Genomic DNA, 23759 nt, shown 5'->3' with positions numbered 1-23759 from the left:
AGCCATCAGCCCAGAGCCTGACGCGGGGCTCGAACTCACGGACCGCGAGATCGTGACCTGGCTGAAGTCGGACGCTTAACCGACTGCGCCACCCAGGCGCCCCTCCATAGTGATTTTAACACATTTAGAGTTTGATACAAATATAACTTCTTCATGTTTTTATCTCAGTACTTTGTTTTCTCCTTTCCTGAATTTGTTTTTTCACTTTCTTTGTTTTGTTTACTATTAGTCAAAATCTCTTCTGAAGCAGATGTCCCATATATTCAAGCGTCAATTTATTAAATTTAAAGGATGGACTGTCCCAAAATGTTTGGTCTTTAACATCTTGAATTCTCAACGTGTATATTTGCGGGATCTATCTGCACTTTGGTGGTAGAACAACTTACATGATATTTACTAATAATTGGTAGGAATATTCTCCTTCCATAAACCTTAATTTTTAGATTTGTCCTGAACAGTTTTACATCCTAATTTCTTCCAAGTGAACTTTAAAATCATTTTACCAAGCTAGTCTGCCTCTCATTAAAAAAAAGTTGAAGGGGCTCCTAGGTGGCTCAGATAGTTGTGTTGGACTCTTGATTTAGGCTCAGCATCAGGATCTCATGGTTCATGGGATTGAGCCCTGCATTGGGCTCTGCACTGACAGAGTGAGACTGCTTGGGATTCTCTCTTTTCCCCCTCTCTCTCCCCTTACCCATTCTTTATCTGCCCCATTACCCATCATTATTAACCTTACCCATTCATACTCCCCTCCTCAAGATAAATAAACATTAAAAAAAAAGTTGAAATATTTTATGGGACCGTATTAATTTATGGGTAAATCTAGGGAGAAGTTAAATTTTGGGTTTTTCTATCAAGGAATAAGAAATGTTTCTCTTTAATATTTCTTCTGCTTCTTTGTAGAGTTTTAAAGTTTTCATAATATAGGTTTTGTACATTTGGGTTGAATTTATGCCTATACTTTTATTTAACTATTGTGAATGAAATTTTATTTAATTATATTTTATAACTTGTTAAAGAATAGATTGTTATAGACTGAATTGTGTCCCTCGCAAGATTCACAGGTTGAAGCCCTAACCCCAAAATGACTGTTTGGAGACAGTTTTTATGGAGGTAATTAAGGCTAAATAAGGTCATAAGGATGGGGCTCTAATCCAATAGGATTGGTGTCCTTATAAGAAAAGGAAGAGACACCAGGGGTGCATGAACACAGACGAATGGGCATGTGAGGACACAGTGAAAAGGTGGTCATCTGCAAGCGGAGGAGAGAGGTCTCACCAGAAACCAACTCTGCTGGCACCTTGGGACTTCCAGCCTCTAGAATTGTGAGAAAATAAATTTCTGTTTCTTAAGTCTTTCAGTTTGTGGTATTTTGTTGTGGCAGCCCTAGCACACTAGGATAGGCTGCAAAGTCAAATGTCTACAGGAACCAGACAAGTAAACATAAACCTGCAAATGCCAGAGTTGGGGCAGGGGATGAGCGGTGTTGGAAAATCAGAAATGGGGGGTTGGTGGAGGCAGAGATAAGGCCTCAGCAGAGAAAAGAAACTTTATGTAAGAAGATACATAATTCTAACAAGAGATAACCTCCTATGGTGTTTATCTAGCTCTTATCCTTACCTCTGTAAAGTCTTCAGGTAAAGGTGAACCATCACAGTCTGTATCTTCTGCTCTCCCTTCAGATAACTTCCCATTGGTTTTCAATGAACCTGGGGAAGAAATAAGTGGGCCAAGAGAAATTAAAATGCTTCCTAGAGGCCTCCTTCTTGCACTCCTTAGTGTACCAACTTATTCATTCTGGTTCATCTACCTGGAACACTGACATCTCCTGCTGCATTATTTTGGTTTAAAAGATTCTGGGCTTCCTCATCCACGACATCCAGCAGAGACTGAATAACTTCAGCTTCTTGAGGATCATCATAAATATCATCTTCTTGTACATTAGATTCTTGAAAAACAGTAATTTTATATGAGATTTTACTTTAAAAATATTGATTTGAGAAAGAGACGCTACATCAGGTCTTTCAAATTTCAAGCATCTACTTTGAAAGGCAGCCATGATTGGAAAAGCGGTTAGACTCATGCAACCCAGCCATTTCTAGTTCTAGCACTCCTCTGGCTGCTGTGACAGAAGATCACACAAATGTAGCTTAAAAAGAACAAACCAAAATCTATGTCTGTGAATAAATCTTTCCATGAGACATCAAGAATTTAATGCTTATTTTCCTAAATTGATTCCAAATTACTAATTCATGAAAGAAACTCAAGAAGTTAGGTTACAAAAATTAAGGATATAATAGGGTAGCCCATACATGTCCAAGAAAAATTTTCTAATTAGGTTACCTGTGAATTGCTGCTTCCAAGGAATGTAAGAAACACTATTCAAACAAAACCAGCTATCTTTTTAATCACCTAAAAATATTTTTAATATTAGGATACAGCACATTTGTACAGTAATGCAATGAACAATAATTAATTTTACATTGTTCTTTTATTTCTTTGAACAACAATCTTTCCTTGTTACACTATAGAAACATGTAAGCCCAATACCTAATATTTCTTTATTACCTGAACTATTAGGACATTTAGAGTAATTGGATGACTGATTTGGAAAAACTACCTTTGGAGAGAATCAAGTCTGCTGATCCCTTCATCTGATAAGTAGAGCATTTTCCTTCAGGGCACAAAACTTCAATTATTTCTTCCCCATTAACCTAAAGTATGAAACCAGAGCAAATCATTAGTTTACTATTTTGCTAACTTCCAGGATTAGGGAGGGACTGTAGATTGCCCCATCGTGTCCTTCTCTCCCTCTTTCTTTGTACATAATCCATTTGATATCTCTCCATGATAGATGAATGTTTCTAGGAAACATCAGTACAATGGAATGTACAAAGAGAATGGGACTTTCCATCACCAAAAACCTCTGGAAACAGCAGATAATACAACATCAAATCAGTATTTCTATTCTAAGAATTCTCACAGTGTTTACTAATATAAATTTTGAGTTGCCAAGAGTCTATTATGTAGTATTTCCTAAGCTTATTTGAGTGCAGAAATCTCTTTTTTGAGGCATATTTTATGAGACTTGTCTTCCTTTAAATCTTTTCTAAAAGTTTTATAGGATTACTAAACTAATAAGTTGGGGGAAAGGGAAAAAATCTTTTAAGTATTTGTGAAGCTGTGACTTGGACATAAACTCCAGTTTCACATCCTGGTCAACTGTTGGATATAAAGATTTTTAAGTCTAGTCTAAATCTCATCTCAATTTAAGAAGAATAACAATGGATTCATAACTACAAATTACTTATTGAACAGAATTTAACTTTCTAACTCAATGGTAAATTGTGAACACTTCATGGTACATGGCCTATTGAAAGAAAAATGATTTGGGTAAAAATGCAAAATTAGATGGTTAGGATAAAATGAAATAATTTTATACAAATAAAAGGTGGTTTGCTCCAAAGATTTTACTCTTTTTATCAAGATAAAAAGTAGAAATGATAGACGCAATAGAATTATTTCTTCATACATAATGGTTACACAATGTCAGATTTTACTGGATTGTGAAACTCCAATCTTCATGAGAAATTCATAGCACAGACATTAGCATCAAGGACAGAGTATTGCTTGAGACACTTCCTGAAAGACTTTAACTCCAACAAAAAATGTTTGCAACCATGAATAACCAAGGTCCTAGCTTCTGAGTGTTTTATGTTAACTTAAAAAGAAATTCTCCCCTTCTCCCTTTCAACAACATGCTGATATTTAAAAAGAAAATAAGCACCATACAACATGACTAACACTAGAAATACATGAAAATCCAGGTGTTCCAGCTCTGTGTAACTGTAGACCTTATGAATAAACAGGGAATAGTGGGTCTTGCTTTCTCTCAATCCACAAATATACCAAGACCAAGGCATTTTTATTTCTGTGCTCCAATCATTTCTGCCTAATAATTCTTCTATTGCAATATCTTTTAAAGACTTGCTGGACCAGTGAGGTGAAAGGCATGGAATTTTGGCCTTCTGGTCACTAAATTTTCCTTCTATGTTAAATCCAGCTTTTGTCCAGATTTTGCTGAGATGACAGGATTTTCAGATTACTAGGAGACCAATGCCTCAGCTCTGGAGCTTATGTGGAAAGGCATTCAAATAGTGGGGCTCAGACTGTATGGGATGTGTGTGGGATTAAACAATTCCACAAAGTGGATATCCAGCTGGGATTGTTTTAGAATGTTCATTACATGCCAAAAGAAAATCATAAAAAGAAATGTTAGCCAAATGAATGGGCATACACATAGCCTTAAAGAGAAAGCTTGAAGTGGAATTTAGCTATGTATTAAAGTAGCTTTGCTAATTCACCTCCAGATTTTTCTTTGTTAATCTTAAATGATTTAGGTTCTTACATTTTTTTTTTTTTTTTTAACGTTTATTTATTTTTGAGACAGAGAGAGACAGAGCATGAACGGGGGAGGGGCAGAGAGAGAGGCAGACACAGAATCGGAAGCAGGCTCCAGGCTCCGAGCCATCAGCCCAGAGCCCGACATGGGGCTTGAACCCACGGACCGCGAGATCGTGACCTGAGCCGAAGTCGGACGCCCAACCGACTGAGCCACCCAGGCGCCCCTAGGTTCTTACATTTTATTATGAGGTAAAGCATTTTCCATGTCCTTCTAAAAGCAAGTATGTCTATTTCTTTTGTCAGTACTGTTTTTCCTTACTAGCAGTAGAGGATTGTCATTTGAGGGTCACTGTTGACCACTATTAACTCAAAGGACCAATTCTACTCTTAATTATGTATGTTCTTCTCTTCTGGGTATCTAACACACAACCAAAAGAACTGTGAACTTTCATAAAAAGATCTAAGTATTGAAGCTATCCATTTAAGAGATTAGCTTATATAAGAGCTGAATATGTGCCAAATGATGTAGGGTTGCTCATGTAGGACCTTTACACTGTGTGCTTTATTCAGCAAGGTCTATTTAGTTCCCTAAAATATATTCCTTATATCAGTACGTGTATCTAAAAAAGGCAAATATTTAAATGCGAAATCAGTTTGGTTCAAGACACAAACAAGCTGGGTATTTAGATAAGGCAGTATGACAGGAAGAAGGTAGCCTTTTCCTTACCTTGGAGGATGAATTACTAGGAGTGAGGACAGGCTTGTGGCAAGGCTCCACAGTGTGGTGACCTGAAAGGAACAACACAGAGAGTAAGAGAAGAGCCAGTTGGAACCCAAAAGGGACATCAAAACAGTGAAAGAAAACCCACACTTCTGTGCATGTTCTTATTTTCATTAGTGCACTAAAAGAGGTCATATTGCAAAATGATTTAAAACCAGCTACACAAAATCAAATATTAGAAAAGGGTTTATCCCAAGGAAAAAGCTAATTTCTTAAAAGAAAATACTATAGTCTGCACAAAAGCTCAGTTCGGTCTGAATGGTTCTAGTATCAGACACTGAATGTAAATTCTCTCAACTGAATGGGAGAGGCATCACAGGTACTGATCTACACTAACTTCACTATTTAAGGAAAGATAGTGCACCATTCATATCATTTCATAACGGCTATCAATTTAACACAGTAAAGTAAGTTACGGATACAACTAAACAGAACTTTTAATATATGTCTCAACCAAATGTTACTTTTAACTCTTAGCCACCAGTACAAAGATTCAATACATATTACATTAAAAATGTAATACATATTACAGTTAAAAATCATATTTAAAAATAATTTGATTCATCAAATTATATCTTTAAGAGACTTTGAAACATATAGCAGAGTTTGGAAAGTTAAAAAAGAAAAGAACAGAAAAGAAAAAAAATGTACCCATCTGTGTACTCAAGGACTCCTATTTGAAAATGACCTAAAAATAATTCCACCTAGAAAGATGAAGGTTGACATGAAATTTTTAGACATGAATTTCTATAATTATGTGGATGATGTTATTACAAACAGTCAAGAATGTTTTTTAATATTATTTCCAGGAGGTATAAAACATTATCAACCTTCCAAGAAAAGTACTGAAAGAGCATACCAGTAATAAACTACTAGTTCAAAAAGTCATATTGGAATAGTTCAGAACATCATAGCTTATTATTTGTACTGTCTCCCTCCTGTTCCCCTAATTGCCCTTCACCTTGTCTCTAAGCAACCACTAATCTACTTTCGGTCACTATGATTTCCATCTTCTTTAATTTTGAATAAATGGAATCATACAGTATAAACTTTTTTCTGTCTGACTTCTTTCACTCAGCTGTCTTATTTGGAAGGGTTATTTTGATTAGGTTGCTATGAGTACCAGACCATTTTTATTACTGAATAGTACTGTTGTTTGGATATTTTGCAATTGGTTTCTTCATTCAGCAGTTTTTGGACATTTGAGTGGTTTTTGATTTTGGCTTTCACAAAGGAAGCTGCTAAAACATTCATGTACAGTTTTTTGTGTATGGATATATGCTTTCTTTTCTCTTGGGTAAACAAAAAGGAGTGGAATGGCTGGATCATATGCGAGGCACATGCTGAACTTTTTAAAGAAATTGTCTGTTTTATAAAATGGTTGTACCATTTTATATTCCCATCACTATAAGAGAGTTCCTATTATTGATACTGATTTTCAGAACTCATAAAGGATCAGTTCTAAGCGAGTCAAGTGAGAGAACCCCATAAAGACAGTTCGCTAGGCAGTTTCTACAAGGTGGGCAGGGCTTAGCTCTCTTTAGCTCTGAAACTACAAACAGGCAACAAGTAACTACCCGTAAGTCACTAGAAAAAATGCTCTCCTGACTGTTCTGTGAGATAGTCCCTCTCTAACGTGAACTGGAGCTATTAGAGAGAAGCTAAGATCCCTAAGGCATTCAAGAAAACTGGCGAGGAGGGGAACAGATGTAATTTAGTGTTTTGAAGATAAACTACAACTGTAGTAGTGAGATTCTTTTGGTAGATGTTACTGCCTGATAACCTAAAAGTTTAGTTATGTATGAAGTACTGAATTCACATTTCAAATACATTAATTTCAACCACATTCCCACGTCTATCATTCTTATCATGGGCATCAGAAGCTACGTTTACTGAACCTGATTATGTGAATGAGAGCATGGAATCAGAAACCCCAGGTTTAAATTCTGGCTCTCCCATTTATTAACTCTGTGAGTTTGGGTAAGTTATCAAACTTCTCTGTGTCTCAGTTTCTCCTTCTATAAACGGAGGATAATAGTAACACTATTCTCACAGGGTTGTTTTGAGGACTAATGCACTTAGAAGAATGCTTATTCTGAAGAATAAGCATTAAATTTATGTTAGCAGGGGTCGCGACCACTAATACTACAATTTCTTTTATTATGCTAGAATGTAAGACAGATACTTTGTGTATTCATTGCCATGCTCCCAATGCCCAGACCAATGCCTGGCACACAGAAGAGATTCAATAACTGAATAAATTGCTATGTGACAATCATTATGATAAGCATTTTACATATTATTATTGCATTTATGCTTCATTATAACCTTATAAGATAGATAGTACTAACATTTTTATTTTACTAATAGGAAATAGAAGCTTGGATACAGATCAAGTAACTTCCTAAGGGCACACAGAATTTATAAACTCAGGTCTATCTGGCTGTAAATCCCATGGTCCATGCTGCTCAACTATTTCCTATTATGCACTGAATTTTAGAGATGCTTTTATTTAAATGTGATTTTTTGTACTTAGATCCTGAAAAGCACTCTGGAAGGGTGATAAAAACACTGTAGTGATAGTCTCCAATTTTGCTTTTGGGAAAAAAAATAGTTATCTCTGCATAACTACTTGTGTCACAAAATGAATGTATCCTTACCGTTGACTTTGGTTGACTGTGGGGTTGCAAGAGTGTGCCTCTTGGAACTGGGGACCACTGGATGGCCATCTCTGTGTTATAGAAAAAAAAAAAAGGCAATTCCAAATTATTTAAGATGTTTGTTTAAATACCCTTCAAACCACTTGGTAACTATTGAGCCACAAGAATTTTATTCCAGATAGGCTTCAGGGGGTCTAGGCACCCGGAAGCTGTAGACAAAATATTTATCAGTTTTCATCTACCTCTTTTCTAGAGGGAGATATTCTTGACCCAAAAAAGATTAAGAATCATTTCTTTACATAATTTTTCTCTGGGTTTAGGATTAACACATTACTGTATTTCCCCTCATTTAAAACACTTGTAATATTCATGATCTAATAACTTAGTTCACTGTCATTCAGGTGATGGTTCAAAGATAACTTAGGAATTATAGATGACTAAGTTTTGTATATCTGAAACCCTTGATACATGCTTTTAAAAAAGTTATTTAAAGTGAAAATCTAGACAATATATATACATATGTATTATATATACTTATACATTATATATATACATATAAACATATATGCATATATACAATAATGTATATATATATATAAATATATATATATTTAAAGGATTATAAGAAGGATAGAACCACCCAATGTGAAAAACTGTTAAAGACATCACCTTGGAAACAGAGGACTGGTATGCAATCTTAACACTGCTAGTACTTGAGAGAAAAGGGAGGTTGCCTAAAGTATATAGTGCTGGGAGAAGCAATTTACTATGGGCCCTACACATCCTACATATTCTTCCTGGGTACCCCAGAAATAAAAGGCCCTGACTGCTTTTTATATGGGCCAGTTCTCAAGGCTATGTTTGTGATGAGCAAGCTTGAGGGATGAGGGAGGCTCTTTGTCCAAATAAAAAGCAGGTTTTCTTACAGGCTGCCATGAAGGGCAGGGTTCCTCTTCTTCTCATGGTATTTCTCTCTGGTACTACAACCCACTGCATGTGCAGGAATCCACTAGGCCACATGTGTCATCTTCAGGAGACTTAGAAGATGTGTGGAACTTGTCCCAATACCATGCCATTGTTGCTTGTGGTTACCAAAAAAGTATTTTGTCTCTGACCCAGGAGTTTCATACCTTCTACCAGCATCCAAGAAACAATAACAGGCTGGCTTATTAGCTTGCAAGTTGGGTAAGACCACAGACCCTGTACAGTTCTTGACATACAGACAATTACCACAAATATATACCTCTCTGTTATTGCTGGCTGTGGGCTTCAAAGAGGGTAGATATATATAGTAGTGGAGAGAGCTGGAAGAAGAATGAAGGGGAAAGTAATTGTGACTAGCACCACTATATCTGTTGTGACTAAAGTGAAGGGAAAAGCAGAAGGGCAAAAGAGAGTGATTTTAGAGCTAGCATGAAGGGTACTCTACTAGTTTTGAGGCAAAAAAATTAGCTGGCTCTATGGTTCACAGAGATGTTAATTTTCACAAAAATATTTTCCAGATTGAACACTTTCCTCTTCCACTCATTAACATTCAGCTACACCCATGAAAATAAATGTATTCCAATGTAATTTTTAGAAATATATGAGGTAGGGGTGCTTGGATGGCTCAGTAGGTTAAACATCTGGCTCTTGATTTTGGTTCAGATCATCATCTTGGAGTTCATGGGATTGAGCCCCGTGTCGGGCTCTACACTAACAATGTTAGTCTGGAGCCTGCTTGGGATTCTCTCTCTCTCAAAATAAATAAATAAACTTAAAAAAAAAAAAAAAGAAATATATGAGGGAAACAGACTAGGGATTATATTCAAAGAAAAAAAGTACACAATCAAATTTAAAGGTTTAGAAGGAACAAATGTTTATGATCAAATTATTTAATTACATTTTCTATACTTTTAAAGACATACTATGTAAAACTCACCATGTATCACAGACATAAATGTAACATAAATGTGTAATTTAGAAAGTCTGGCTGTATGTACATTACGGTAGGCAGAAAAATGGCCCCACAAAGGTGGCTACATCCTAATCTGCCAAACCTGTCAATATGTTACCTTACAGGATAAAAGGGATTTTAAAGATGTAAGTTAAGGATCTAAAGATGAGGAGATTATCTTGGGTGGGCCCAATGTAATCACAGAAGTCCTTATAAATGAATGAGGACGGGAGGAAAGAGAGTCAGAGAAAGAGATGTGACAACATAAGTAGAGTGTTATGCCTGCTGGCTTTGAGGATGGAAGGGAAGCTCTGGAAGGTGGAAAAGGCAAGGAAATGGATTTTCTCCTGTAACCTCTTAAAGAAGGAATGCAACCCTGATAACATCTTGATTTTAGCCAACTGAAATCCATTTTGGATTTTGGATCTTTTTTTTTTTTTTTTTTTTTTCATTTTGGATTTCTGACCTCCAGAACTATTAATAAACTTATCATTTATGCCACTATATTTGTAGTAATTTGAAACTAATGCATACATTTTTTTTTCAATTTATTTCTATTATTAAGTGAAGGAAAAGTTGCCATTAGCATTTCTTACAATGTGAAATTGTCATGAGGTATGGTGAAAGTGACAATTCTATGCCTCATTGGCTGTAGACATGACGTTTGGGCAGAACTAAGTCTGTTCCAGCTCTGGGAATGGGCCAGGACTGGCCTAGGCCAATTGATATATTCTTATTTCTTGGTCTCAATTCAAGGGATAGCCTTAATTTAGGTCTAAGGCAAGCAACAGACAGTCCTTGCTTTACCATAGTTATTGGTGAGAATTGTTAGAAGATTGCTCTGGACGGTGCCATGTGTTAAGTGACAAAGCCACTTAACAATCATGAAGGAAACACATACACAGAAAAGAGAGTAATTGAAAACAGCAAAAAATGGAGCCATAGCCTGCATCAAATTTCACCTGATGACCACCTCATCTTTGCACTTTTAAATCCTATAAACTAGTAAGTTCCCTTTATTGTTTAAACCACTGTTGAGTTGTATTTTCTTTTACTTGCAATTGAAAACATCCTGACAAATGTGGTAACCACCCTATTATCAACTGCAAATATGAATCCAAACACTAATCCACTTAAAGTGCTCTTGGAATCTCCTATTAAGAAGTCTGTTCTAGCTTTATAAACTGCCAGTTTAGTCTGTGAGTTACTAATTCAGGAATATCTTTTTAAGATAACGTAGGTGTGATCAACAGCCTGAAACATGAGCAAACACACAAAACCCACAAGTAATTGCAGAGTACCTTGTTGCTTTCAGCACCACTGAAGGAAGGGACATGTCTAATGCTCTCTTAGCTTCTTCCAAGGTCATTCCTTGTGTGCTGACACCGTTCACATAGTGGATGATGTCCAATAGCTGGAGATTACCCTCAATGGCTGCAACTGACCTCGGATTGATATCACTAATATATATCACTTGATGAAGGCTGTCATGACCTCCAGATAAGGAAAAACCTTCAGGGAATAGAAAATATTGGTTTTCCTTAGTCTTAAGAGTACTTACTTTTAACCTAGCCAACAAAATCACACTGCACACAGCCTGAATGTGCATTACCCAACTCCTCTTTGTTGCATGTTAATATAATGTCAGGTAGCAAATGAGGCAGCACTGGCATCCTGGGTAATTCTAGAACTCGTCCTAGGACTAATCTGACTGTCTTGGGTGCAGCTCGGAGCAGATTCACTGCATCTGTGTGAGTCATGTTTGTCACATCTGTGTCATTAACCTACAAAAATGAGAAAGAGGCAAAATAGATTACAGTTTTGGAAAGAGAAGTTGCCATGAAAATATAGCAATCTCCCTAGCTCTACCTTAGCCAGTAAGAGAATGGTCTCTAATTTATTGCTAATTCCCTTTACTGTGGAAATCATAAGTACAATGAGCAAGTAATTACATGTGAAATAATAACGTAAAATATCTAACAAATGCATCATTATTTTGCTAATATAGGAAATTTATCCTCATGGTAATTTAAGAAACTTTCTGTCCCTAAGACTCAAGACAGCTTATGTAATGCTTTAAGTAAGAGTAGAGGAACTTTCAAATTAAAAAGGGCACTTTCAGCATTCCCTAAACTGTTAACTATACAAAGGCCTTTATTTTTAAGAGGTGGAGAAGGAAAACATAAACCAAACAAAGAAATGGAGTGTTATATTAACTCAACCTTCTTGTTCTTCCTTCTCCAGCCCTGACTTGGTCTCTGGCCACATTTGCATAAATCCATTCTTTAATGTCTCACCTTTATGAGCCGGTCCCCAGGTCTTAGCCTTCCATCGCTTTTGGCTGGATCTTGAATGACATCATGAACATAACAACCAATACTCTGATTGCCTTTGGTTACTGTAAAGCCCAGGCTTCCTTTTTCTGATTTAATTAGGGTAATGAGGAGTTCTACTTCCTAGGGAAGAAAACAGCGACTCTTTAGGTTGTCTATTTTTGCCCATTGACGAACAGAGATGACTATTATTTCTACTGAATAGCAGAGGACGAAATCAAACCTTAAAAGATGACTGATCTCAGCCAAGTGAAGCTAGGTCTATCCAATTCTAGATAGAATGTATCCCCATCTAAGAGTTGGGTTTAGAAGCAACACTATGTGTTGTCTAAAGATAGCTGAGACAAAACTTACTCATGCTTCAATTTTTGTATTTTCAAGGTAAACAAGGACACATGAATGGTTATACTTTGATGATCCTTTGATGTATATTTTGAGGGGAAGGTGTAGGAAAATTCTTCATCTATTTCTGAGCAATTAAGATAGATGCCAAGAGCCACAAAAGAAAAGGTTTTCTTGTAAAAACATGAAGCCTTTAGGTGATTAGATATTACAACTTCATTTAGTTGTACAAAAAAATTTTTTTTAAAGATTTTGACTGAGGGGTGCCTGGGTAGCTCAGTCAGTTGAGCATCCGATTCTTAACATTGGCTCAGGTCATGATCCCAGGGTTGTAGGATCAAGCCTTGTGTTGGACTCCATGCTGACTCTGGAACCTGCTTGCGATTGTCTCTCTCTCTCTCTCTCTCTCTCTCTCTCTCTCTGTCCTTCTGCCCCTCTCCCCTGCCTATGCTCTCTCTCTCTCTCTCTCTCAAATTAAAAAAAAAAAAAGATTTTGAATGAGATATGAAGGTTGCTTATAGTTTACAGGGGTGATGACACACTTCTAAAGGAAATCTTGCAAAGCTTTTTTTCTCTTTTCGAAAAGATTATTTTCTATTGCTGAGAATGAAACTGAAGATGTATATGTCACACACACACACACACACACACACACACACACACTCTTCTAGGCAAACCAAGTATCTGAAGAGATTAACTCCAAAATGTTTATGATTTTTAGGTGGTGAGATTATCAGTGGTTTCAGTATTTTTTAAATCTGTTTTTTTAATTTTCCAATGATAAATATTTATTACTTGGATAATAAAAACAATATTGAAAAAGGCTGACTTTCAATCAATGTAAAGGATATTATTCTTGGAGATTTGGCTTCCAAACTGAATTTAAAGATTCAGAAGTTATAGGGTTATTTGTACAATGTAAAGGATTCCATTTGGGCATACACAAAAAAGTGTGGAAGAGAAAAACTTACATTCAAATTTGATTAAAAATTAAATAGGCAACTCATCAGGATTCGGGAAATAGTAGATAACTGTATTAGGTACTCTACCTATATTTCTTTTAATCCTCATCACAGTCCTAGGAGGTTACTAGCCCCATTTTATAGCCAGAACTACTAAGGCTCAGATGAATGAAGTAATTCCATAGGCATCTGCCAAATTATAGCAAGTCAGTGGTAGCGTCAGGATTTATTTCCAGGTCTTTTTGTCTTTTCCCCTGATTCTTGGCAGAGAAACACAGCAGATATGTTATCTACTTACTGGACCTGGATATGAACCTACTCAAAAAGACAGCCTTTTCCCTAAAGGGAAGCTTTGTGTAACTACATCTTAACTGACAAAACATGGAATTTGTTTTTTACGTTTATTTATTTTGAGAGAAAGAGAGAGATTGCATGTGTGAAGGTGTGAGTGGAGGAAGAGCAGACAGAATCCCACGCAGGCTCCATACCGTCAGTGCAGAGACTTCCGTGGGGCTTAAACGCATAAACAATGAGATCATGACATGAGATCATGAGTTCATGACATGATATGAGTTCATGACATGAGTTCATGAAATCAACTCTTAACCAACTGAGCCATCCAGGTGCCCCCAGAATTTTCTTAATACAGAGGAAACAACTCACCAGCTCAAAGTCTTCAAGGTGGTTTTCTAAGTCATTTTTCAAAGATGTCAAGCTTTCTTGTCTAGTTGGTTCAGAAATGTGATGCATATGATATATATCCATTGAATTAGTGGAAGCAGATTCTGATTGGGGTTGATAGCTCTGCCCAAGAGTCATGTCCAGTGGTAGAGGGGAAGGAGGATTGCTACAGAGAGAAAGAAGCAAGACTATTTTCAAATACATTTCAATGTCAATACAGTAAGTTTGTGCCACAAACAGAAAGCGCTTAACACATATTCATGTCTGCTTATGATTGCATTCCTAGCTAATTTTTGCCTAACTCTGGACTATGAATTTATTTCATGTCTGCTAGATGCTAACAATACCCATTTTTATTCTCTGTCCACATTCTTTTTTTTTTTTAATGTTTATTTATCTTTGAGACGGAGAGATAGAGAGAGAGCACAAACAGGGGAAGAGCAGGGAGAGAGGGAGACACAGAATCCAAAGCACACAGAGTCCAACACAGGGCTCGAACTCAAGAACTGTGAGATCGTGACCTGAACCAAAGTCGGACACTTAACTGACTGAATCACCCAGGTGCCCCTGTCCAGATTCTATTTTGAAGCTCTTCAAGCTGCATAAATTAGTAAGACAGGTTAAATAAATAGACTTTTGATTCCTAGTCATTAACTAAAGGCTGAAGCCAATATTTTCAGAAGCCTAATGTGTGTTTCAACATAATAAGAAAGAGAAGAAATAGAAAAAGAATATAAGTCTTATTCCTGTGGTTATTTTGGATGATCCAATGGGGAAAAAAAAGCCCCAAAACACCAAAAGAACTTGAACAAGTATGGTTGCACCTAGATATACACAAAGATGTAACCAAACAGTAAAATGTATGAATAATTGTTAGAGGTACAGATGTAGTCTTTTCCTTTTTTTGCCTCTATGCTTACCTTTTGCAAACTGTCTCCTCCCCACCAATCACTTCTCTTTATATTAGTACTCCCTATTCTCCTACCTCATCAGTATCAAAATAGGTCTTTTCTCTTTCTTGTAAGTAATATGAATTATGGTGAAATACAAACAACTTTCCCAATTACTAGTAAATATACTCAAGAGAGCAGCAAGTCTCAGGCTGAACGGCTAGAGAGCTTACGGTTTTGCTAACTAAAACTGTCAGTCGCAGTAACTGGATATCCAATACAGCCATCATCTGCCTGATCACTGTGAAGTTCACACAGACATATTTCATTCTTAGAGAAATGTATGTTGCTGCTCCTGTCACAAACAAGAAGCAGTTGCTTTGAGTGCTACACATAATAGTGACAATACCTGTCATCAAGTTCTGGTTTATTAGGCATTTTCTGAGGATAGTAAAACATGGTACAAATGGTGTCTTCCTGATCGTTAGATGCTTCACGTTGGCTTTGTGCCTGTGATACCATGTTGCTCAGAGTCTGATGCAAAGCTGAACTCCAACTCATATTTGGTATCTTTGCTGGAGCTTTTACTAAGTCGTCTTCTCCACTCCCACTGCTGTCACTGTAACTGTCTCTCCTGGATGTACATTGTTTCTTGTTTTTGTCATACGTTTCATTTTCATCTGAGCTGGTGCCTTGCTCCACACATGCTGCTTGAGAAGGGTCTTTACTGTTGTTTGGGAGAACTTGTGCTGGAGAGTGCAACGGGGTCTGTAATGGACACATTTAAAGAGATCGGGGTGTGACAACTTATATTAACGCTAAAACACTTAATTGAAAAGGAACATGCTGAACAGCAGCACTTTCTATTAAAATATTCAATTATTTTCTGATAATAAAGGTAACCTATGCTCATTACACAGAAAAATCATATATAAATATATGCGAAAATAACAACTAATATCATATGACTTATACTTTACATCAGAATTATATATTATATCTTACCTTTTTTTTTTTTAAGATTTTATTTTTAAGTAGGGGGGAGCCAAGATGGTGGAACAGCATGGAAGATTTTATTTTTAAGTAATCACTATACCCAATGTGGGTCTCAGATTCACAACCCTGAGATCAAGACTCACATGCTCCACCAACTGAGCCAGCCAGGCACCCCTGTAGCCTACTTTGAAATTTAGGTTTCGATCATGAGTTTTTTCTGAGGTCCTTAAATATGCTTTGAAAAAAACTGCACAAAACTATGTAATGATCCCACAGATGGCTATACCTTTTACTTATTTCAGAATTCTTTTATTTTATAGAGTTGCTTCTAACTTTCTGCTACAATAGAAATCTAGAGCTTTTTTGTATGTACATTTTCACCTGAGTTTCTCATTATTTCCTTATAATTTTCTATATAATAGTCAGTACATAGGATGCTTTGAAAGGCCTTGCTAAGTATTTCCAGATTGCTTTCTACAAAGATTGTATCAATTTATATACTCATTAAGAGGAGAGTTCTACTCAGTTCTTCCTATCTGGTGCCAAAAATCAATGTAGTCTCATAAAATGCTGTTTATAATACACCTTACAGAAATCATATTTTCCTATTAATATCCTACAACTACCCCTCTCCCGGACATAAAGACCAAAGTTTCTGGGGCCAGACACTGCTGCCTTTCATACCCAGGGGTCATGTTTATTGGTAATGGAACACACTATAAAGTAGAGAGGACAAAAGTTGTCCTTCTTCAATTATATTAATATTATTATCCATCTATGTATGGATTCCTACCTATCAGCATGTAATTTATAAATAACCATCAAAATAGATTTTGGATCCTTTAGCTATTCCTTGACATAAGAAAGGGAAATGGACAAACATATTGCTTGCTCTGTGATTTCTAGTATTAAAAATAAGGGCAAAAACTCTCAAATAAATTTTATTTATGTATTTACTTGTTTAAAGTTTATTTATTTATTTTGAGAGAGAGCGAGCGAGCACAAGTGGGGGGAGGGGCAGACACAGACAGGGAGAGAGAGAATCCCAAGCAGGCTTCACACTGTCAGTGCAGAGCCCAATGCAGGGCTCAAACCCACAAACCGCAAGATCATGACCTGAGCCGAAGTTGGACGCCCAACGGACTGAGTTACCCAGGCTCCCCTCAAATCGTTTTTATTATTTAAACTAGCTCAGAATGAGAATTATGCTTCCCAGTTTGGTTCAATGAAGAAATGGAAAGAAGGGCTTTGTAACCATTATTGTATTTTATTTTTAATTTATTTACTTTTTAAATTTAGGTTTATTTATTTATTTTGAGAGAGAGAGAGGCGGAGTGTGTGAGCAGGGAGGGGAGACAGACGGAGAGAGAGAATCACAAGCAGGCTCTGCAGAGCCCAATGCGGGGCTCGGACCCATGAACGCATGAGATCATGACCTGAGCCAAAATCAAGAGTCAGATGCTTAACCAACTGATCCACCCAGGCACCCCTGTAACCATGATTTGAAATCTTTTCCTATTTATGCTTAGAAAACAAACTCCTAAAATCCTAGAACTTTATAAGTGGAAAGGAGAGAAGAGAAAGTGAATTGAATTACTTTATATTACATATGCAGACTGCACTTGGAGGTCACGTGACACACCCAAGATACTCCTAGTTAAAGAATAAAGTAGATGAGACCCAGGAGATCAATCAGTGACAAAACCATGACAGCTGAATTAATCACTCAATTGCTATTCTATAAAAATATAAATTAACTTTTCATAGTTCTCACCAAAAGAGCAGGGTCAATTTCTGGTAGCACACCAGGTGAAGGTCTACATAGAAGCAAGGATACTTCTGGGGATGTTCCCCGGAGAGCAGAGATGACTTCCTAGGGGTACCATGAATGACAAATGAAGATACAGTTAAGATAGCACTATGAAATCATAATGAAAGGCTAATCCATCTCATTATTAGAAGTATTACATTCAACACCTGGGGGCTCACCTGCTGAGATAGTCCTTTCAAAGAGGCTCCATTCACTTTAAGGATAACATCTCCCACTTCAATTTTTCCACTTTCTGCTGCTGGCTGTCCAGGAAAGAGCTTTTTAACTCTTACTATGCTGGCATTCATTTGTTCAGGAATAAGACTGTCTTCTCGAGAAAAACTGAATCCTAGGCCTGAGCTATTTTTAAACAATTTAACCTCAAATGTATTCTCTGGAGAAAAAAAAACATTAAAAAAATTTAAATATTCTTATCGTGCTGTGTACACATATGCACATACAAATGTATGTGCTTTTAGACACATTTTAAAAAACCCATCTTCTCAGAATATTTACAGCTTTACAGGCACTTACTGTACTTTTATTCTATATTCAAATCCTATTTCACACTCTCTATCATTAAAAAAACTTAATAAACTAAGCTGCATGAACTAAGCTACTTGAACAGAAGAGAGGGTTTGATATCTGGGTTCTGAAAATAAAATTATGCTTTAATCCCATGTGTTTTCAAAGATTATAGAATAACATTAAAAAAAAAAGAGAAAAATCTGGGGAAGGGTAAGAATGAAGGAAGTTTGGGGACACAATGGGAGAAAGATGGTAAGAAGAGTGAAGCAAATGTTAGAGAAGGGTAGGGGAAAGTAAGCTGACATTCCAGTGTTTCAGTGAGGTATAATTTAATCCAGTAAATTGATATGGCATTATAAACAAATTTCAATCAACAAAAGAAGTTGAAAGAACAATAACCAGAAAAGAATGAAGTAACATATTTAAGGAAGGAGTGATGGAAGAAATAAACAATACAAGGCAGTATAAAGAGGTAAAGTAGGGGGGCGCCTGGGTGGCTCAGTCGGTTAAGTGTCCGACTTGAGCTCAGGTCACGATCTCACGGTCCGTGAGTTCGAGCCCCGCGTCGGGCTCTGGGCTGATGGCTCAGAGCCTGGAGCCTGCTTCCGATTCTGTGTCTCCCTCTCTCTCTGCCCCTCCCCCATTCATGCTCTGTCTCTCTCTGTCTCAAAAATAAATAAACGTTAAAAAAAAATTAAAAAAAAAAAAAAAAGAGGTAAAGTAGGTATGCTAATTTTATTTTCATAATCAGATAAAATAATACAGGCTGGGCTATTTTTTCTCCTTATTTTTGCAACTAATTCTGAGGCACTAAACATTTGGTAATCAAATAAGGAGATCATGACTTGAGCTAAGATCAAGAGTCAGATGCTTAACGGACTGAGCCACGCAGGTGCCCCTATTCTTAATTTCTTATTTTACTACCAAGTAGCAGTATGTCCAAGAGCTTGCAAAGTTTGTAAGAAAGATCATGATCTGGGAACTATGAGGTGAATTTCTACCTAGGGTTAGCTTGACAAGTCCACAGAATTAATCAAAAATATAGAAAATGTTACAAGTCAAGGTTTCATATGAGTTTGAAGCCATTCTCAGCAATTATTTATAGTTATTTTTTTCCTTGAAAATTTCATTTGAATTTTATAACTATTCAAAGGACTATTAAGTGACCAAAAGTTGTTTCATGCATGACTTCATTACCTAAGGTCTTTCAGACTTAAGAGGTGCATATATATGTCCTTAAAAAAAAATGGTATAGTGATCCATCAGATTATTTATACTTGACAAGAGTAATTAGAGGGACTCAGGCATGAATTATGATCCAACATACAAAAATCAAATTTTGACTAAGTCAAGAATAAGTTAAAGGTGAGATGACAGTCTCCCAAGGCCTGACCTTCAGTGACAAAGCTGTAGTCTTTGACATGAGTCATTTTCTTCATCTTTTCTGGGGCTTGACCTTGGGCATCTGGATCTGGAAAGGTGCACTGTGGGGTGATGGGGACATGTTCTTTGGATGCTGGAGACTGTCCTTTTTCTAATAACAGATGAACCACCTGGACAAATGGAATAGCATTTCATTAACTAAGAAGAATTATAAGAAAGTAGGTAAATTTTGAGGACTTTATATGGTTGATCTTATAAAATCATTTAAAGTAACTGGTCCACCAAAATATAGATAGAGGGAGAGAAAAAAAAGAAAACCCAAAAACATAGATAGAGGGAGGGGAAAAAACAAAAACAAAAAACAAAGCAAGGGACTGAAAATTTCAGAGTCAAGTTTTTCTTATTTTCTGTATAAAAAATAATTAAAAAGAAAAATCTCTCTTATAGAAATAACATAAACATGTTATAAGAAATTTGGGCACTAGAATAAAAACACCGCTATGCTATAATACATAGACCATTATAAATAATTTGGTAAACTTTAGAAAATAATTCAGCTTTGGGCTGAAAAATGACTAGAAGTGAAAATCACTAGATGTTTGTCCTTGTTGACAAAAAGTTAAAAAAAATGCAAACTCCACCCTTCCTCCCGTCAGATCTGGTAATATTATGGCTAAATGTGATATAGAAAGTCAAGTTCCCTCAGTGAAAAACCTCTTGCAATAATACCTGCTTCCCAATTTGAAGGGAAAAAAATACTAGAACGTTTACATGAATCAGGCTTGGTTTCTTGACTAATAAATTTGGAGATCTTAGTGAGACAGATATTATTCACAAATTACTTATGTTCTTGTAAGCTATCTTAAGTGGTTGGTATAATGAGCTATTTATTACCTGTCCTGTATTTCTCAGTGTTTCCACAGCTTGCTTATGGGTAGCTCCTTCCAGACTAACTCCGTTAACAGCAAGAACACGATCACCTATAAATTAGACAGCAATTTTGAGAAAAGTAGATGATAAAATAAAGATTCTATATGCTTTCTATATCTTGTGGTCTTGTTTTGTATTAATTTGTTTAAGGAGAGACTCAGACAAATTCTGGACAAAATTCTGTCACAGAGTTTCTTTAATATGTGTTTACTTTCTTTCCTAATTTTATGACTAATCTTAAATACAATTTAGAAGAAGATATTGTATATATTATAAAGTCAATTTATTTATTTTATTTTATTTTTAAAAAAATTTTTTAACGTTTATTTATTTTTGAGACAGAGAGAGACAAAGCATGAACGGGGGAGGGGCAGAGAGAGAGGGAGACACAGAATTGGAAGCAGGCTCCAGGCTCCAAGCCGTCAGCCCAGAGCCCAACACGGGGCTCAAACTCACGGACTGCGAGATCGTGACCTGAGCTGAAGTCGGAGGCTTAACTGACTGAGCCACCCAGGCGCCCCTATAAAGTCAATTTAAATAAACTGACTATAAATGTAGAGAGATTGGAGGGCTTTTAACCTAGTTAGCTGTTATTAAAAATGTAGATGCCAGTGTTTTTACAAGAGCACTATTCCTTTCTCATTTTCTGGCAATTTGCTTCTCAGAAAGTACAAAACATGAACTGAAACACTGTCAAGATATTTTCCGATACTAGAGATTAGGCTGGAAAGAAGAGTTTTGGAATGACATCAAGGAGTTTTTTTTAATGCTTTAGTCTTAAAAAAATTGCATGTGTTCTTCTATTATGAATATTTAAAGGTCTTTATGAATTTCCTAATTTCTACTTTATTTGTTAAATGATAATCCTATATGCAATTCCTATACACACACACTCTACCTTTGTGAATTCTACCATCGGACTCGGCTGCTCCCTTGGGAATAACAGCTTTCACATAAATGCCACCATGTCTGACGCTGGTATTCACACCCCCCTAAATGGAAAAAGACAAGTAAAATAACATTTTGTAATATGAGAAATTTCACACTCCATCTTTCAAATCTGAGACCTAGAAAGCGTTCAATCCATCAGCCAAAGCAGCAGTACCACATCAGCACATGCAATTAATTCGAAACCCAAGAATATTTCTAGCCAAGTTTTCCAAATGTAAAGCAGTTACATTTTAGAAAAACTCTTTACTCAGAAAACAACATGTCAGATCTTGACTGTATGAAGAATTGCTCTCCCTTTGTAAGTCTATACCATGAGTTATGAGCAAGCAGGAAGCAAAACCCATCTATGCAAAATTAGTAGAAGATGACTGTCTGAAAAAAACAGCAAATAGAATAATTTGCTTCAGATCATATCTGCTAAACTGAAACTTGCAAATCTCATGAGTCAAGAAAAACATTTTTTTTTTTTTTTCATTTTAAAAGGCTTTGGTAGGTAAGTTTTGTTATAATGTAGATGAGATCTAATGAATATATTCTCCATCTTTTGTGGATATACAGCTTTTCTTTCCCTACACAACAGAAAGATAATAAAATTCTAAAGAAGTTAAGGACAAGAGGTAAAGGATTATGATATTTTTAAAAGTGCTAGAACATTAGGTTTTCTTTTTGACCTCGGTATATTAATAGTGCTATTTCTACCATGTTTCTAAATGGCTTTTCCTACCTAACAATACCCTTCAACTGTCATAAATGATAATGTTACACTTTAGAATTAATACAAGTCTCAAGCATTTTCATCAAATAGCCTATGCTCATATTTTAACTACCTTAAAAGTACATATATTCCTTGGGAACCTCTAATTTTAATATACTAATCACATTTACAAATTTAGATATATTATGGAGAGAAAGGGCATATAAATATACATTAGAATTTATTTATCATGTGGGTTAAAATGTATTATTCCATGCTTATGCAGAAGTGTCAAATGTATGCAAAACATACTTATTAATTTTATGTTTTCTAAGTCTTGTATTCAGATTAAACATTATGAAATGTAAGGGGTTTGAGTAGATAGACTTGTCTAATTTCTTTTAAATCACAGGAAAAAGTGCCTAGCACAAAAGCTATTTTTTAAAAAGTTTTAAGATACAATTCAATTTTTAATTTTGGAAATATTTGACAGGTTTCCCTTTCGAAGCAAAATAAATTAATAAATTGGCATACAATAGGTTGCTGGAAATAGAGAAGAGAAAACATTTGAAAACCTTGTCAAACAGTACCGTGACACTTATCCCCAAGCTGTTATCATTTTTAGCCAGTTCAACCTCAAAGACATCTCCAGGTTTAGGAGGTGATGAAGGAAAAGTTTTAAAATTCATTTTGTTGGATGTATTCATTGAGGAGGAGGATTCCTTAACAAAGAAAAACAAACAAAAGGATTTCTTGTTAGAGTCAGAATGAATTACTACTGGAAGATCAATATGTGTTTTTTAGAAAAATTAAGAAAAAGCAAGATATTAAAGGATAGAGTAAATTCAAAGATCATGAGGGCAGGAAGACATCTTAGAGATCATTTAATCCAATGCCTTCATATTTTATGGTTAAGGATATTGAGGTCTAGACATTAAAGGTCTTCCTTCAGGTCAAACAGCTAGATAAGGCAGAGGGAATCCCAGAACCCAGTTCAAACCTAGCTTTTACATAATCCTTGTCCAATGCTTTTTATGCTCCTGAATGTAGAAAGTATTTCTATTTCCTTTAAAAATCAATATATATCAAAGCAGCAGCTTTTAACTTGGACCTCTAAGATGAGTAGGCTTCATGTTTACTTTGCTTATATTTACAAATCCAATATAAACAATACCTAAGACCCATTTGTAAGGGCATTACCCTCTTGTGAGGAATGTTGGTTCCTCCATGAACAAAGAGCTTATGGGTCTTTTCTGAATCCGCTTGTGAATGTGAGTTTAAATTTATGTCATTTCTAGGAAATGAGCAATTTTGTATGTTGTTGTTCTTATTATTTTTGTACATTCAGAACTTCAGAAGAATTCAGCTATCAACAGTAAAGTCAACTGCCCATCATGTGAGCTACTTAAGAACAGAATTTTCAGATATTAAATTCTCTTATTAATAGAAATGTTAAATATGCAAGATATAAATGACTT

At 35.9% G+C, this 23759-nt stretch overlaps 1 protein-coding gene across 7 annotated transcripts in view; it reads right to left on the bottom strand.

The window, feature by feature from the left end:
* The window catches only part of PTPN13 (protein tyrosine phosphatase non-receptor type 13), a 231141-nt gene that overhangs the window by 21359 nt on the left and 186023 nt on the right, over positions 1–23759 (bottom strand). For 4 of the 7 annotated variants that reach the window (XM_078445941.2, XM_060655665.2, XM_060655670.3 and 1 more), the window contains 16 exons: positions 22857–23003; positions 21535–21628; positions 20601–20686; positions 19717–19876; positions 17975–18189; positions 17760–17858; positions 15399–15757; positions 14082–14265; positions 12079–12237; positions 11394–11565; positions 11083–11293; positions 7846–7916; positions 5132–5193; positions 2621–2714; positions 1811–1948; positions 1621–1709 (listed from right to left, as the gene is read on the bottom strand). In XM_078445941.2, coding sequence (XP_078302067.1) covers positions 1621–1709; positions 1811–1948; positions 2621–2714; positions 5132–5193; positions 7846–7916; positions 11083–11293; positions 11394–11565; positions 12079–12237; positions 14082–14265; positions 15399–15757; positions 17760–17858; positions 17975–18189; positions 19717–19876; positions 20601–20686; positions 21535–21628; positions 22857–23003 — 2340 coding nt within the window. The remainder of the gene's footprint in view (positions 1–1620; positions 1710–1810; positions 1949–2620; positions 2715–5131; positions 5194–7845; positions 7917–11082; positions 11294–11393; positions 11566–12078; positions 12238–14081; positions 14266–15398; positions 15758–17759; positions 17859–17974; positions 18190–19716; positions 19877–20600; positions 20687–21534; positions 21629–22856; positions 23004–23759) is intronic. The other 3 variants (XM_060655666.3, XM_060655671.2, XM_060655667.3) reach the window with 2 other exon arrangements.

This window comes from Panthera onca, chromosome B1, assembly GCF_046562875.1.
Source record: "Panthera onca isolate mPanOnc1 chromosome B1, mPanOnc1 haplotype 2, whole genome shotgun sequence".
NCBI classification, from domain to species: domain Eukaryota; kingdom Metazoa; phylum Chordata; class Mammalia; order Carnivora; family Felidae; genus Panthera; species Panthera onca.
The sequence above is the reverse complement of the archived record's forward strand: the minus strand, read 5'-3'. Positions and strand labels throughout refer to the sequence as shown.